At 47.8% G+C, this 17,917-nt stretch overlaps 1 protein-coding gene across 1 annotated transcript in view; it reads left to right on the top strand.

The window, feature by feature from the left end:
• Positions 1 to 17,568, top strand: part of UQCC1 (ubiquinol-cytochrome c reductase complex assembly factor 1) — a 180,355-nt gene extending 162,787 nt beyond the window's left edge. Inside the window, exons 10-11 of the mRNA XM_090064074.1 lie at positions 4,915 to 5,028; positions 17,289 to 17,568. Of these exons, the coding sequence (XP_089920200.1) occupies positions 4,915 to 5,028; positions 17,289 to 17,423 (249 nt within the window). The 3' untranslated portion in view covers positions 17,424 to 17,568. The remainder of the gene's footprint in view (positions 1 to 4,914; positions 5,029 to 17,288) is intronic.
• The last annotated feature ends 349 nt before the right edge of the window (positions 17,569 to 17,917 follow it).

Genomic DNA, 17,917 nt, shown 5'->3' with positions numbered 1-17,917 from the left:
TGGGCAAAGCTAAATTAAAGGAACAAACTTCCAGCTATTGTGATCAGTTTATTATTTTAAAACTGATGCGTGAACAGTGTCTGGCTGGTAAGTCTGTAAGAGGGAATGGACATAGAGGGGGTGCAGCTCAAGGCCCCCACAGTGAGGGAGAGAGAGAGGCAGGGGTAGGCACTGCCCAGCCAGGTAGATGTGACCCTGGGGCTGGGGGCAGGCAGCTCATTCGGGGGGTGCGGCTCCTCACCACTGTATGCACCCTCACCCAGGGGAGGCATGGAGGGCATGCGCCCCCCTGGATTTGTGCACGGGGCAAAGGCAAGTTACCCGCTGCAGGCTTGGAGCTGCACCAGCCTTTTTCCATTAGTGGGGCTGGGGTGGAGCTGTGCTTGGAGATGGTGGGGAGGTGTGGGCCCAGCTGCACAGGGCAGGCAGCAGTGGCACTGGAAGGAATCGCTAAGGGGGGTCTATAGTCCTCCAAGCCCTCCCTAGCACCGCCCCTGCTCAGGGAACTGTGCTGTGCTGCCTTTTCCTTAGGTGCCCTGCACTGGCCCCGTGTACCCTGCCCACCCCACAGTAGGGGTCTCCCAAGCCAGGGCGGTGCTGGGTGGGGGGGGTCAGAGCCACCCCAAAAGTCCCTGCCTGTCAGTGCCACCACTGCCTGCCCTGCAGGGCTGAGCCCACCTCATCCCTGCCAGCTCTGAGCACAGCCCCAGCCCAGCCCCCTGCCAGGAAGAGGCTGGTGCAGCCCCCTGCCCCTGAGCCCATAACAGGCAGCCCACTTGCTCCCTGTGAGCATACCTGGGGGGGGCACATGGTCCCATGCCTCTTCCAGGGGAGCATGCAGTGGCAGGGAGCCACCCCACCTCTCCCCACCGCAGCCCCTGGACGAGTTGCCCATGGCTCCGTCCCACTTCCTGCCTTGGGGTTGCTTCCACCACCTTGGCTGGGCAGCTCCTGCCCCTGCCCCACTCCCTCCCTCACCATGGGGAACTCGATTTGTGCCCCGCCACACACACCCTTCCACCCCACAGACTTACTGGCAGGACTCTGCTGTTGGGCTGCATTAATCTAAATTAGCTATTGAATCAGCCAATACATCTGGTTAATAATTGGCTTTCGGTATCAGCCAAGAAAATCTTTATCGGTGCACTCCTAGGTTCATTGGTGTACCCAGCAGCCAGTAGGTCCTCTACTGCAGTTGGTGCCTTTGTCACTGCAGTATTTAGTGTTGTCTCTTGCTGGTGGGACTGCTTTTGGGCTAATGCAAAAACCTGCTCTTTGGCCTTCCCTCTACCTAGTTCTCCCTTGAGACTTCTACCCTACTTAGCTGTCCTTGGAGTTCCACTTTGCCTGTGTGCTCCCTGTTCCTGCTGTCTGGCTGTCACCTCATCCTGCCTCCTCCTAGGTCCCCCTTTTGTCCCTAATCTCGCCCCTGGGCCCCTGTCCTTACAGCCAACCTGGGTACCCTGAACTACATTGTAGCTAGTCTGTCAGTGCTGCATGGTTTACCTCTGTCTGCCTGACCTCTCCCTGCAGCCTCTTTTGTGGGTCTGTTGTGCAGTGAGTCTCACCAGCAGTTCCTGCAGCCATATGCAAAGTCCTGCTTGTCATGCTTTGAGCACAACTACATTTTTCTATGTGTGCAGGTCTTTAGACAGCTAGGGGTGCCTAATTGAATAGATCTGGATGTGTAGTGCTACTATACGCCTAGAAGAGTAGGCTCTAAGACACACAGGTGACTTATATGGCTACATTTGAGCTACATAGTGTATTTACTCACAAAGAGTACAATTAATTTTGAATAACATAGGAAAATAGCCTAATTCAGACACTTAGCCATGTAGGTTGCATCTCTTTGTTAGCTGTGCAACTAAATGGAGAAATAGAATTCCACCCAAAAATGTACTAATGTGTATAAAGGGCTGTGAGACCTTCAAGTGACAGACACTATATATGAACAAAGTGAAATTGTTCTTATATCTTTTGCCCTGGTGAACGTCATTACAGATGCTGTTCTTATTTATGTAATTATTGTTTTTAAATGGCATTTTGCCTTATAAATATCTTGTGTGTGTAAGTTCCACAGGATACTAGACAATCTGCTACATAAAATTGTTCTCTTTTATCTACCATATTTAGTCAAAGAGAAGATGACCCCACCAGTAATTAGATTCTATGTATGGAAAATGTATACATTTGTTATTATTTTCCGGAGGTTTGCCTTGAATTTGTCCCATTCCCACTGCTACAGCATGGAAAATAAACCTGGGGAGTCAGGTTTGCATTTTGCTTCCTCCCAACTTTTTCCCCTGGCAGCCCCTTCCCCCTCTCCTTATTGTCAGACCCTGCTCTCCCTGAGCGCATGGAAGTGAAGAGCAAAACTGAAAACAATAACCTTGTAGTTAAACGTGACTGTAGCAATTTGCATACAGTACTATTGCATTTAGTTTATCTAGAATTGATGTATGTTATCTTTTTTTAAACTGCTGCAAGTTTTAGCACAGATACTCCATAGAAACACTTTTGAGCATCACTTGTATACCTACTTATATGTAGTATTGTTCAAGCTATATTACTTCAAAACCAAGGCTTGTGATTTACCACATAGTTCACTGGGCAGGGCACCACCATAGTCGAAAGTATTTCAAGCCATGGTGACCTCATAGCTCAGCACTGCTCAGTATGCGTGTGTACTCCAGATACTCTCCACAAAGAAAACATGTGCTAATTAGCCCCCCACTCATTACTGGAACTAGGCGTTCTTGTCACAAGTCATGGGTTGTTTCAAAAATGTATATGCAGATCAGGCACAGGGCAACCGGAACCAGTTTCACCTCATGAAGGGTAAGACCATGCTCCTCATATATGCCAGGCTGAGAGAGGGGCCGACAGAGTCTGGGTATGCTATGTCATGGATCACCATGAGTTGAAGAAGACTCGGCAGTGAGGGGGACTGTGCTTAATGGACACTACCATATGTCTTGTTTAGATGGGCTGCATTATTCTATTCTTGCTATTGGGCAAACATGCTGACAGAAACCTATGTGGGCCATGTGTTTTGTAGTTATGCTCAGTGTTAGCTGCATTTAATCAACTTCATAGCTGGTATCCATTGCTGATCAAATGTTGCTTTTGGCAACAGTTTAATGATAGACAATGTATTTAGTGAGATTTTGTTGTATGTAATTATAAGATAAGAGGCTTTTTTACCCATGCTAATTGGGGGGAAAAACTTGTAATCAAGTAAATATAGTATCTGTGTGGGTGGTTAGGTCTCTTTCCTTCACTTATTCTCTACTCATATTTTAAAAATTGGAATGTTTGAATAAATTAATGATAAATGTCAGTCATTTAATTTTTAAATTAAATATTTTAAAGTAGTTCTCCAGCAGCTAGCAAAGAACAGGCATGTGGGCACAATAATAAGCACACTATACAAACTAGACAGCAAAGGCTGTGAATAAAACAGACAAAAAAGAACATCAGACCCCAAACCAACAAAAGCACATGTTGGAGCAATTGTAACATTAATTAAAAAATTCCAGATAGGCTTGAATGTGATGGACTTGTAACTTGTTCTTGCATTAAATGGTGAAACAGATAGCAATGCCTTATTAGCCCTCTCTGGAACATTCTTACGATAGCTTTGTTAGACCCTGTCTTTCCCTGCATCACAGCCTCACCTCCCAACCCACAAAGCAGTGATCTATAGTCTCTAAGTAGTACAGGCAGTCCTTGGACCTACGACACTATTGGTTCCTGAAAACCGCATCTTAAGTTGAAATGTCGTAACTCGGAACCAATTTTCATAAGAAATAATGTTATAAATAGAGAATTGGTTCCTGAACCAAGGCCTGATACCCTATTTTAACCAAAAATACCCCAGAATTTTGTACTCGATCAATTATAAATGAGTTATATAGCTACATTAATGTATTTATATTGTAAATAGCAATCATATTGATTTGGAAGGACTTCTTTGAGGTGACTTGGCTGGACTTTTTGAAGGGTTCTTGGGTGGAGTCTTCTCAGGAGTCTTGGCTGCAGGTTTTTCTGGAGTCTTGTCTACTTTCTTAAAGAAAGTGTCCAAGGAAGTTTGGACAGATATTCTCCAGGGAGATGGGTGACACAGCAGACTTGTTCGCTGGCATGGCATCACATCAGATCAAGCATTGTAAAGTCAAAACTGACATCAGAAGGTTGAAACAGGGTATCAGTTTATAAATGTTGTAAGTGCAAAACGTTGTAACTTGAAATGTTGTAAGTTGAGGACTGCCTGTACAGTCAGAAAAGACTTTTCTTAAAGAGAACTGTTTTGCCAGCCAGTGAACATGTCTACACATGATGCTATGTTGCTGTAATGACATGCTACGACAGTGTAGTTCATCACTACAGTAATGTAGCGTGAGCAGGCACAAACTGTGATGCCAACACTACATTGCCATAGTGACAAGCTACCTCGCTATAGCACATCTCTGTGGTGACATAGCTGCTAAAAATAACTGTGCATCACCAAGATGGTGTGGTAATGGCTGTTACTGCACTGTCATTTAGTACTTCCTTAAGCAGGTAGTAAATGGTGGCACAGTAACAACTGCACTGTGGGAGGCACATGTAGATGCACCCACTATGTCGAAATTCCCTACTTATTTTTTCTCCAAATCCATTCACATCTATTATGGACAGCTCTGTACAACAGTCACAATCTTCCCCCTGAACTTGCTTTTCCTTCTATGAAGGAGAGGCTGAGTCTTTATATATAGCCTGACATGAAGAAGACACGCACTGTTTAAATTCCAATCCTTCATGTTTGGAGGCTATACGAGGCATGTAGCAGACCAAAAAGAAGATCTAATCTGGCAATGTGTTCTCTCCATCTGCAGCTTCCAGTAACTTCTCTTTTGCTCCTTCTTTTAGGGAATCGTATCTGATGACCATGTACTGGCAGCAGCCCTTTGGAGAAACCTTTTTAACAAGAATTGTGACGATCCTAGACAACTGGAATTGTTGGTGGAATATGTGCGCAAGCAGGTGGGCAGTAGCTCAGAGCAATCTCTCTTAGATTTCTAATCTTTTGTGATAGTGAAAGTTCTTTTTAAAGGAAGTATACCCTCAACTCTGGAAGTAAACTGAAATAAAGCATGGCTTTATCTATGGGAGATGGTGTTAGACTAATCATATATCCTTCTGTGACAAGGTAATTTACTTACTGGATAAGGGTAATGCAGTGGATTTAATTTATCTTGAATTAAGTCAAACTTTTCACACTTCGCCTCATGGGAAATTATAGGCTAAACTGTTGTGTGTGGCAGTGTGCCTTGGTGCCTGTCACCTTAAGGGCTGACAGGTGCCTGATTAACGTGGCCATTTTCAAACAAAGGTCAGCCAGACAGACACAGCAGTTGACTGCTTGCAGCCAAGGGAGCAGCACCATCTGGCTCCCTTGCAGCGTGAAACATCCTGGAGGTGAGGGTGAGGCTGTGGGGATGGAGAAGGCCCCATTGGTCCTGGGCATAACCTGAAACTGCACCCTGCTGGGGATGTGTGGCCTGGTGGGGCTGCTTGTGGCGGGACAGCTGCCAAGAAATGGCAGGCCAGTTACCTCCCTGATGAAAGGCGAGGAGGGGTTCTTTTAAAATCCCAGTCCCCACAACTGGGTGAGTAACCCTGCAGTGGGGCCCAAGAAGGTGAACCTATGGAAGAAAGGGGGCCAACAGGGGCGCCCAGAGCTGGAGGCCTGGGGTTCTGGCTGGCCTTGGAGGTGAGACCAGGGCCTATGTGGCCAAAGCCCCTGGGGGGGCTAGTGCACATCCGAGAGGGAAAAGGGGTCAGGGAGTGTGACTGCCTGATTAGGAGGGATCTAGTTGGGGTCTAGACTAGAGTGTTATGGGGCCCACTGTGGGGGCTGGAGACATTAAGAACTTACGATGTCATCTGCAAAGCATGGACCACGGCGTAGGAAAGGCATGGAGCCGTAGATAGTGCCCCCTGGCACTGGGGCATGTAATGGGCAGCCCCAATTTATTTACCACCAGTTTATTGTTACAGCAAAGTCATGGCAGGGGAGACTGGGTGGCCCCCCAAATCCTGGGCAGGGCCCCCCTGGCCTGAGAAGCCAGCGTTCCCCGACGGCAGGCCCACTGCGCATGCGCGTAGTTTAAAAGGGCCCGCCAAACAGGGGGATAAAAAAAACAAAACAAACCACACTCAGGTAGGCTCCGGAGCGGTGAGAGACGCGCGGGTGAAGCCCGCTGCGCCCCCACTCCCCCGAAGCCCCCCAGACACCCCCTCAGCAGCCGCTGAGCCCTCTGCCGACCCCCAGCACAGCCGGAGGTAAGCGGGCTCGTGGTGGGAAGGGGTTAACTCCTCGCTTGCTCGGAGGAGGCCGCTGCCTGGTGCCAGGCCGGGTCAAGCCCCTGCCCAGGCCCCTACTTGGCCCAGCCCCCCACAGAGCCCCGCGACCGGAGCCACGCGAACAGGCTGCGTAAACAGGCGCTTGAGTTAGCGCGGAGTTCGCTCAGGGGAGGGCGTGGGAGGGCACGAGACCCTGCCTGCGACCCCCCCCAAAGTAGTCAGCCCCAGCCGTAGCCAGCCTACCAGAGGCATGACACGGATGGGCACGCGCTGCACCCCGAGGGTCCCCTCAGGCTCTGCGGCCCCTCCACTGGGCACCTCAGAGACGGCCACCCAGACGGAGCCCCTGGCTCTTGGCTGCGGGGGCTGCCTGTCCCTTTTTCAGGCTCTGGGGCCCGGGAGCATGGCCCCCTCCCCTTGCGGGGTCTGCTCCCTACTGGGGTCTCTGGTGCGCCAGCTGGAGGAGCTCCAGGCCACAGTCCAGAGACTGCGTGCCATCAGGGACTGCGAGCAGGAGATAGGCTCCTACTGCCAGGCCCTTCTCCCCCAGGAGCCGCAGGGGAGAGCTCCGTCTCCCTCCGCGACTAAGGAGGACTCTGGGACCTCCCGCTCTGCCCAGTCAGGGGCATGGACCAAGGTGGTCAAGGGCCCCAAGGCCTGCCGCACCAAGGCCCCTGCCCCGCCGGAGCTCAGCAACAGGTTCGCACCTCTTGCAGCCCCAGCAGAGCCCACGCAGTTGCCAGCTCCCGCAGGCAACCCAGGCTCGACCGCAGCTACTGGCCCCGCTCTCCCCAAGACAAAGCGTAAGGTGTTTGTTGTGGGAGACTCCATCCTGCGGGGCACTGAGGGGGCAATCTGCTGCCGCGACCCCTTAGCCCGGGAAGTCTGCTGCTTCCCGGGGCCCCGCATCCGAGACATTGCGGAGAGGATCCCACAGCTCCTCCGGCCTACAGACCACTACCCCATGCTCCTGATTCATGTGGGCACCAATGACACGGTTCGGAGCACCCCCAGCCAGGTCATGAGGCGCTACAGGGAGTTGGGAGCGGGGTTTAGGGGTCTGGGAGCTCAGGTGGTGTTTTCGTCGATCCTCCCAGTCTCGGGCTATGGGCTGAGTTGGGAGAGGAGGATCCATGCAGTGAACCAAAGACTGCGGCGCTGGTGTTATCGGGAAGGCTTTGGCTTCCATGACCACAGCCCGCTCTTTGGAGAGAGAGGCAGCGAGCTGCTGGGAAGAGATGGCCTCCACCTCTCTCCCCTAGGGAGGAGGCTCTTCTCAGCCAGGCTGGCTAACCTGCTCCACCGGGCTTTAAACTAAGCCCGCTGGGGGATGGGGGGACTACTGCCCCTGCTGGCCCGCTGAACGGCCCTTGCAAAGCCAGCGGACCAAGGCACTTAAAGGGGCACTTAAGGGAGCCCACCCCTGCCCCAGCCCTGGCACAATCTGTGTGCAAGGCAAGAGCCCCCAAGGGCACACTTGCCTGCCTGTACACTAATGCCAGGAGCCTGGGCAACAAGCAGGACGAGCTCGTCCTCCTGCTCAGTGCAAAGAAATATGATGTAATTAGGATAACGGAGACCTGGTGGGACTCCACCCATGACTGGACCACGGGTATAGAGGGCTATACCCTATACAGGAGGGATCGTGTTGACAAAAGGGGCGGGGGTGTAGCTCTCTATGTGAAGGAAAGCTACATGTCCCTGCAAGCTGATGTTGGTGACCGGCATGGACAGCTAGAGACCCTCTGGGTAAAAATTCGTGGGGAATTCGGCACAGGGGACACAACGGTGGGAGTCTACTACAGACCTCCCACTCAAAGTCCTGAGCTTGACCAGGAGTTCGCCGAGGAACTGACTGAGGCCGCTTGCTCCAGGACCTTGGTTGTCATGGGTGACTTCAATTACCCGGACATCTCGTGGGAAGATCACTCAGCTAAATCTGAGGGGGCGCAAAGCTTTCTCTCATGTGTGGATGACCTCTACCTGACTCAAGAAGTCTATGGGCCAACGAGAGGCAAAGCGCTGCTTGACCTGGTACTGGCTACGGGGGACGACCTAATCGGCAACCTAGTGATTGATGGGAAGTTGGGTGACAGCGACCACGAGCTGATCACCTTCACCATCTGCCGTAAAGCTGGCAAGTCAGTCAGCAACACAGAAGTCCTTGACTTCAGAAAAGCCGACTTTGACAACCTCAAGAGGCTAGTCGGTCAGGCCCTCAAGGACCATGACCCCAGGGAGATGGGAGTTCAAGAAGAGTGGTCGCTTCTCAAGGAAGCGATCCTCAATGCACAAGGTAAATCTATTCCAACAGGGAGGAAAGGCAGCAAGAAGGCACAGCAGCCCCCCTGGCTCTCCAGAGACCTAGCAGACCTCCTGTGGCTAAAAAGGAAAGCCTACAAAGGATGGAGGACGGGATTCACCTCCAAGGAGGATTACTCCGCACTGGTCCGGTCCTGCAGGGAGCAAACCAGGAAAGCCAAGGCTGCAACTGAACTCCAACTAGCTTCAGGCATCAAGGACAACAAAAAGTCCTTTTTCAGATATGTGGGGAGCCGGAGGAAAAGCAAGGGCAATGTTGGACCCCTGTTAAACCAGATGGGGCAACTGACAACTGATGCCCAGGAAAAAGCCAACCTATTATATAGGTACTTTGCGTCAGTCTTTCATCAGTCACACGGGATGCCCATGCCTGCTATGGGACAGGGAAATCTGGGTGAGGGGGATCCCCTACCCTCCATAAATGCTGGCCTCGTGAAGGAAAACCTTGAGAAGCTGGATACCTTCAAGTCAGCTGGCCCTGACAACCTGCACCCCAGGGTACTCAAGGAGCTGGCGAGCGTCATAGCCCAGCCCCTGGCACGGATCTTTGAAAACTCCTGGCGCTCTGGTGTAGTGCCCGAAGACTGGAAGAAGGCCAATGTGGTGCCGATCTTCAAGAAAAGGAGGAGAGTGGATCCAGCTAACTACAGGCCCATTAACCTGACTTCTATCCTGGGGAAGATCTTAGAAAAGTTTATTAAGGAGGCCATCCTTGAGGGACTGGCCCAGGCTAACATTCTAAGGGACAGCCAGCATGGGTTTGTTGCGGGGAGGTCTTGTTTGACCAATCTCATTTCCTTCTATGACCAGGTGACCTATCACCTGGACAAGGGAGAAGAGGTTGATGTCATATATCTTGACTTCAAAAAAGCTTTTGATCTGGTATCCCATGATCACCTCTTGGCCAAACTGCCCAGTTGTGGCCTTGGCTCCACCACGATCCACTGGCTGGAAAATTGGCTCCGTGGTCGGACCCAGAGGGTTGTTATTGATGGCAGTCACTCATTGTGGTGCCCTGTGACCAGTGGGGTCCCTCAAGGCTCTGTCCTGGGACCCATACTGTTCAACATCTTCATTAACAATGTGGACATTGGAGTCAGGAGTGGACTGGCCAAGTTCATCGATGACACCAAACTTTGGGGCAAAGCATCCACGCCAGAGGACAGGCGGGTGATCCAGGCTGACCTGGACAAGCTCAGCAAATGGGCAGATGAGAACCTCATGGTGTTTAACACCGAAAAATGCAAGGTTCTCCACCTTGGGAGGAAAAACCTGCAGCACCCTTATAGGCTCGGCAGTGCTACGTTGGTTAGCATTACAGAAGAAAGAGACTTGGGGGTCATCATTGACCACAAGATGAACATGAGCCTGCAATGCGATGCTGCGGCTAGTAAAGTGACCAAAACGCTGGCTTGCATCCATAGATGCTTCTCAAGCAAATCCCGGGACATCATTCTCCCCTTATAATCAGCCTTGGTGAGGCCGCAGCTGGAGTACTGCGTCCAGTTTTGGGCTCCACATTTCAAAAAGGATGTGGAGAAGCTTGAGAGAGTCCAGAGGAGAGCCACGCGCATGATCAGAGGTCAGGAAAACAGATCTTATGATGACAGGCTGAGAGCCATGGGACTCTTTAGCCTGGAAAAGCGCAGGCTCAGGGGTGATCTGATGGCCACCTATAAGTTTATCAGGGGTGACCACCAGGATCTGGGGGAGCTTTTGTTCACCAGAGCGCCCCAAGGGATGACGAGGTCGAACGGTCACAAACTCCTGCAAGACCGTTTCAGGCTGGACATAAGGAAGAATTTCTTTACTGTCCGAGCCCCCAAGGTCTGGAACAGTCTGCCAGCGGAGGTGGTTCAAGCACCTCCATTGAACACCTTCAAGAGTAAATTGGATGCTTATCTTGCTGGGATCCTATGACCCCAGCTGACTTCCTGCCCTTTGGGCAGGGGGCTGGACTCGATGATCTCCCGAGGTCCCTTCCAGCCCTAATGTCTATGAAATCTATGACTGCCCTACATAGGCAGGTGGGCAGGCTGACTTGAGACTCAGCTCCAACCTTGCCCCCTGTCACATAGAGGTTGGGGATTGATATTACAGTCGTGAGAGAGATAAGGGGTTTGTTTAAAGGAAGACTACAACAGGTTATGTTGGAAGGTGAGTGATATGACTAGAGAACATTCATTTGTGGTGTTCCTCAGGGATAAGTCTTTTTACCCATCCTTTAAAAGATATTAACAGTGAGCTTGGTACTGAAAGTACATAAGAAGTACCATACTGGGTCAGACCAATGGGCATCCTGTCTCCAGCAAAGGCAGTTGTTGATGCTTTAGAGGGAGGGCATATGAACAGGATATATCTAGAGTAATCTTCCCTGTCGTACTCTTCTTGGTAGGGCGTTAAGGGGTACATCCCTGATGGACCAATCATCCGTGAATTTGTCTAGTCCCTTTTTGAACCCTGCTGTACTGTCTGTCTCTACAATCTCCTGTGGGAGGTTGTCCTCGTGAAATTTGCAGATGACAGTAAGCTTAAGGTATTGTTAATATGGAACAGTATCAAATTATTTAACAGGAAAATTTTAGATAATTTTGTGTAATGGAGTTTTAGAAATGCTGTGAAATTTAACAGCTTTAATTGTAAAATTAGGAGCCTTTAACAAGGACTTCGGCTATAATATATTGACATATAAACTGGAAACAATTGAGGAGGACAAGGACATGAGAGTAATGGTTCATTGTAAGATGACTGTAAGCTGCCAATATGATCCAGATGTGAAAAGAGCTAATAAAATGCTTGGATGTATTAGATAGGAAAGATGTTCATGTTCTGGATTAGTATATATGCGTGAGTGGAGGAGAAGGCTGAAGTTTTTAGAGAGCATCTTTTAAAAAGCTGTGGGAAGAGAGGTCAAATTTGAAATGTGGAGAGTTTACAGGACAGGACTTTCTTTAGATATGTTCATTGAGAAAAGAATGACATCAATAAATAACAGAAGTCCAAGAGAAAAGGTGTTGTATGAAAAAGTGGACTCCTAACAGGTGTACTACAGTAAGCAGAAAAGAAAGAATGCAAATATAGTACAAAGGAGGGCAGTCCAAGGAAGAGGTTAGAATTACTAGTAATTTGAAGGTCATGGGAGGTAAGGGATTAGAGTATCTGCCAGCCACCCTACATCACATGTAGATCCAGTAAGTTCTTCAGAAACCCTTCAACTGAGAAAGCAAACCTTGCAAAGACCTGCCAGGTGTCCAATTCCCCATATGCCACTAAGGCAGTCATGAAGCTTAAAAAGATCCTTCCAGTCATGTTTCACTATAGGTAGCCAAATACTGATATAGCAGTTCTCACTTTATAAAACTACTGGATACAAAAAAAGTATGAACTAAATATAGACATTGGATTTATGGCACATTATAACCTACCTGTCATGTGATAACCCCAGGTAACCTGTCTGCATTTTATCACCTAGTCTATCACCAGTTCAACATTCTCCCCTTTCCCCTGCCCCCACCTACCTGTCTGTCACCTGTTGTCTCCCATTCCCTTCACTACCGCACATTTGGCATATTGGCTTCTCTTCTAATATGGAGAACACATAACACTAGCAGACTCTCCCTGTGCCTGAAGGAAGGGTGCTTGTGCCTGAAAGCTTGCAAAGAACAATTTTTCCAACTACTTAGTTGGTCTAATAAAAAAAAATATCCCATTTAAGCAAATGGCCTTGTCTGCCTATGCCCTTAGACCAACACAGCTACAACCAACAACCCTATTGACTAATGGACTAAGTCTAGGCTCGCCTTCAAGTAATGTCCCCATATGCATTCTCTCAGAAGGATGTCTATCTTTCATTACACTTTGATCAGAAACTTTTTTGCCTTGGTAGTAGCAGTAAAGTTGGTTCTGTCCTCAGCTCTTATGCCCGTGTGCTAAAGGTAAACAGGATCAAGCACATTTCCTGCTCCTTGGTTTCTCTAAACTTCCTGGATGTAGACAGAGCTTTATACATCCTACTGATTTGAACCTTAGATGCACACAGGCCTATATTTTTTTTCTACTTTCCCAACACCTTTACCAACCCAGGAGGCATGTATGAGACTTCTTTTTACTCTCCTTCTTTTGGGGATTCCATTGATTGAACTGCAGCTCAATGCATCATCACTGCAGCCAAACCCACCCCCTTTCTGATAATGATGGCACAGGTGATTGGTAGCCTCATCCAATTTTCATGGTGCATTCACCCACTTGATGTGGTGCAAACTAACCTCCCGCTCCCCCTTTTTTTTTTTTTGTCAGGCCTTCCCCAGAGACCCTTGCCTCCTGTGCTTCCAACCATATCCCTTGTGTGATACCCTTATACTCATGTCTGAGCCACAGACAGCACCTCTTCTGCCTGGAGGAATCTTGTGTTCTCAACAACTGCTTAGTTTGTTGATCATTCAGTCTGAGAACTAGACAGGAGAGAGAAAATAAGCCTCAGCTATTTTGCCTAGTTACTTAGTTCCGCATCCAGTTTGGGGCTAAGAGCCTCAGCTAAGTACTGCGTATCCACTAACACCAGTAACAGACCAGCCTTCTTCTCAAAAACATCATGATCAGCACCACTGCAACAATCATGGCCTAGATGGGAACTGAAAAAGGCTCTTGAAGACCTAGGCGTTCTTTTCCCCATCCTCTCTTTTGGTCCTGAGACTTCTCAGCTCCTCACTGTGACCACAAACTAGAAGAGGCCTAGAGACAGACATGATACTGCCGTTTGGCACCAGTGCCCACAGCTCAGGGCAGAAAAGACACAGGGAGAAGTCCTGCTCAGGGTTAGTAAAAGCAAAAGATCCCTTAATACTTTTACCAGCAAAGGTTCTAAAGCGTGTACTGAAGACACTGGTAGCATTTGAATGTGATAATGAGCAGATAGAATAAGCAGCTGAGCACAAAGTATCATGTGCTTCCCCACATAAAGGCAGTGATCATACTGCACTTCCTAGTCTTGCTGAGCTCCCAGTGGTATTTCTCACTCTGGCAGCAGACTTGTTTATACCTCCAGCAGCACAATCACCAGGCTTAGTACCATCTTCAAGGCCAGGATCTTAGCTTCTCTCAGCACAGGTCATGTCTTCAACCCCTACAGATTCTTGTTTGGAATGCTGGTTGAGATTTTCTTCAGGCACTGGGTCACTAACTCCTCTAGAGCTGTTTCGTAGTTTCATAGTTGTTAGCGGCTGGAAGGGACCTTACAGATCATCAGGTGTGCCTCCCACCCTCCCCACTTGGGGAGGAAAGACTGCTGGGGTCAGATGACCCCAGCAAGGTGGGCATCAAGACACTTTTTGAAGATTGCCAGGGTGGATGACTGTACCACCTCTAGGAGGAGCCTGTTCTAAACCCTTGGCACTTGACCTGTAAAGAAGTTTTTCCTTATGTCTAGCCTGAAGCAGTCCTCAATCAGCTTGTGCCCATTATTTCTTGTCCTCCCCTGGGGGGCCTTGGTGAACAGATAGTCTCCCAGGCCCTGATGTACACCCTTGATGTACTTATAGGCTACCACCAAATCCCCCTCTTCTTTGTCTTCTCTTCTCCAGGCTAAACAGTTCCAAGTCTTTCAGCCTCTCCTCATATGACCTGGTCTCTAGGCCTCTAATCATGCATGACAAATGCAAGGTACTCCACCTCGGGGGAAAAAACCCCTGCAGCTCAAGAGACTCCTTTAGACTCTCCCGAGCTTCTCCACATCCTTCCTGAAGTGCAGCATCCAGAACTGGATGCAGAACTCCAGTTGCACTATGGGTACTTTCCAAAAGGTAGATACTACTTGACCTGACATACTTGCAGACCTTAATGTATTAACTCAGTAGACCATGGGATACCTACTAGTGGCCATATAGCCTTGGAGCTTTCAGGAGCTCTGTCCCCATACTCATCCTCCAGACCTCATGCTTAGGATCACTTCCACTTTTCCTTGAATTACCATGTCAGTTCTATCTCTGTAGCAAAAACAGACTCAAGACAGTCATTCTCTCCAGGCGGCATAAACTCTTCATTTGGTGCCTTGACTCTCAGAAAATACTGGGGGACTCCAGGAGCTCTTAAAAAGGGTGGCGAACACCTCAGAATTTCCCCAGATGAGGTATCAAAAACGTCACACTTATTGGCTGATACGCAGTACCAAGTGAATCCTACAAAATTGGCCATAGCCATTTATGATGTGATCCATGACCCAGCTTAGTTAGTATGGCCTCTTGCCACTCTATTACAAGGAAGGCAGATAAACAGTAGAATCCCATGCAAAGGTATTGAATACCTATACACTCATGTTAACCCTTCCTGGCTGATGGGTACAGCAGTGGATGAGAATGCCAAGCTGAATAAGGGCAAATAGGAGACTGGACCAATCTGTGGCTGTACCTGCCACAAGTCACCAACTCAGAATTCCTAAGTACCAGCTCTTCTAGCCTGTTACGATATCTGGGTCTGTAAGAAGAACCTAGACCTGATGGAGTCTTTTACTTCAGATAAGAGAGAGGAGTTGATACCTTTACTTGCGGAAGACCAGCTAATGGCAAAGCAGGCCTTCAAGTAGCCTTGGATGCAGCTGATACCACATCAAAATGCATGGTTTTGGCAGTTATGATGTGTGTAGCAAGGATATGTACTGAAAAGACATTACCAGATGTACCTACTTGGTGAAATGGACTAGGGTTTTATGCTACAAGATACTCATAGGCTGTCTGCTGGTCATAAAGCACTGGACCTTTTCTCTCAGTATAATTAAGATCCATCTGGCAGCTCTCTTACCCTTCCATCCTCCAGTAAATGGGTCAGCAAGTCATTTATCAGTCAACGGTCCTCAGATTCTTCAAGGGCTTATTCCGAGTTTTTCTCCAAGTGAAGGGCTCTGTTCCACAATGGGACCTGAACACGAGCCCCACATTGCCGGTAGGAATTTGCTCCTTCGTCTCCCTGAAAGCAGTCTTCATCATACTGCTTGATAAGCAAAAAGAATGCTGTGATCCAAGTCTTTATAGCAGACTCTCCTTAACCCACCCTTTCCGTTTATAGGGTGTCCCTGAGGACTCGCCCAGAACTCCTGCCTGGAGTTGTTACTGACTTTAATTTGGAAAACATCAATTTGTTCCAGTGTTCCTCCCAAAGCTATCTTGCTCACAGGCACAGGCTTTGCTGCATTTGTTAAATGTTAAACGATATTTAACTTACTACCTTTATAGATAATAATGCTATTTAGAAGGTCTCCAGAGCTCCTTGTCTCAACTGCTGAGAGATCTAGGTTGATTGTTATCAACCTAGCAGTTGTCCAGCTGGATCTTGGGCTGTGTAAGACTGTATTATTATATAGCTGTTAAGATGGATCCACCATTGATGGTAAAACACATTCCACCAGAGCCCAGACAGTTTCCATAGTTGACATCTGCAGGGCAGTTACCTGGAGCTCTAGCTATACTTTTAGAAAGAATTATGCTATCACAGAAGCCTCTAAAAGTAATGCTGTGATTGACAGAGCAGTCCTGCAATCACTGTTTGCCTAAGGGGATTCCAAAACCCACTTCCATGTATATGGGTCCTATTTCGGAGTTGCCCACCAGTGAGAATGTATATGTGGACAGTTACCTGAAGGATAACATTTACCAATAATTGAAATAGTTGAACCAGTAAGTTAATTTGATCCCACCCTCCTTCCTTTCTTCCTTGGAGTCAAAGCTAATACTTATATTTGGAGAAAACTGAAGAATAGGAAGTACACACCACCCTTTCATTTCCATCTTGGAAACTGAAGCTGGTATAATCTGCAGTAGTTTATCAAGTAGTTTATCTCCTGGAACAACATGACACAAGTGCTCCTGAATCAGAATTCACTCCTATGCAAAGTAAGATACTGGTTTTCACCTATAAAATCTCACTGGGCACATCTCCATGTGTATTAATGCACCATAGTTACATTAATAACAGGTACTAAATGTGCAATAACTGGTGATACTGCACAGTAGCACTGGTGCGCTTATTTTTGGTGATGCTAATGTGCAGTAAACTAAGCCTACTGTGCATTAGCATGGCTTTTGCCACGACACACTAATGCTGCACATTTAGAGCCTTGTGTAAATGTACCCAGTGGCTTGGTATCTGCTCACTGAAGGAATATACCTTTTTCCCTGTGCTGTGCTACCACAGCTGCAGGTGGAAGCAGCTGAGCTGGAGCCCCCTCCTAGTATAAAAGAGGGAGCTCTCTGTAGGGCTTTCTCCATGAGCTCCCTCATTCATGTCAACTTTTTTGCCTTGTTGTCAGAATTATCATAGGTGACAGTTTTGTCTTGGGCATTAGCAGACATTTTAGACCCAAATTTGCTTAATTCACCCTTTTGTGAAGCCCATGCTGCCTCAGCTTCTTTCCTTTGGTCCTCTCCAACACAAGTGAATTTTATTTTAAAGTGCATTTTTATTTTAAACAAGGTTTTTTAAAATAATCCTGCTCTTCAACTTTATTTCTTGAAAGCGTGCTGTTTCATGAATCCTTGGACAATTTGGAATAGTCAGGAGGAAAAATGTAGTCATCTTTCTTTCAGTGGATTAAGGTTAGAATTGCATTATTTTCTTGTGAATTTCAGATGCAGTATTTGGATGCGATGAATGGAGACGACTTACTACTGAGTGGTGAAGTGACATGGCGCCCTCTTGTGGAGTATAATGCCCAAAGCCTCCTGAAGCTGACCTCCCCAGTTTATAATGATGAAGGACTCTGATATCTTCATCATCAGTGAACTTTTTCCTAGTGACAACTTGAAATCGGTTTGTGAAAAATATATTAGAGTAAGAATCTATCATGCTGTGGATGCCCAAGAAAAAAAAGGAAATACCTGCTGTTGAAATAAAATATATTGAAATAGATACCTTATTCTTACTGATTTACATTGTATTTACATTCACTTGTGATTAAATGCTGCTAGTTCATATGAGAAATACGTGGCTCTTGCAGTTACCCAGTTGTTCCTGCAGAAATGTTCTGAGAGTCAACTTCCATATTTTGAAAACCAAAATGGACAGGTACCTCAAGAAAACTGATCTCTGTCCTTTGTCTGATGACAGGAGCTGTCTTGCACAGATACCGTGATGTTCCTCATGCTGCTTTATGGCAAGGTTGTAAGTTTTGCATATTCTGGGTGCTGATATACCAGGTGGCCTAGCTTTTGGGCAGTTTATTTTTGCATTATGAAAGTTGAGAACTAGTAAAAAAAAT

The sequence above is a fragment of the Crocodylus siamensis genome, chromosome 10 (genome assembly GCF_052110815.1).
Source record: "Crocodylus siamensis isolate JL-2025a chromosome 10, ASM5211081v1, whole genome shotgun sequence".
Lineage (NCBI taxonomy): Eukaryota > Metazoa > Chordata > Crocodylia > Crocodylidae > Crocodylus > Crocodylus siamensis.
The sequence above is the reverse complement of the archived record's forward strand: the minus strand, read 5'-3'. Positions and strand labels throughout refer to the sequence as shown.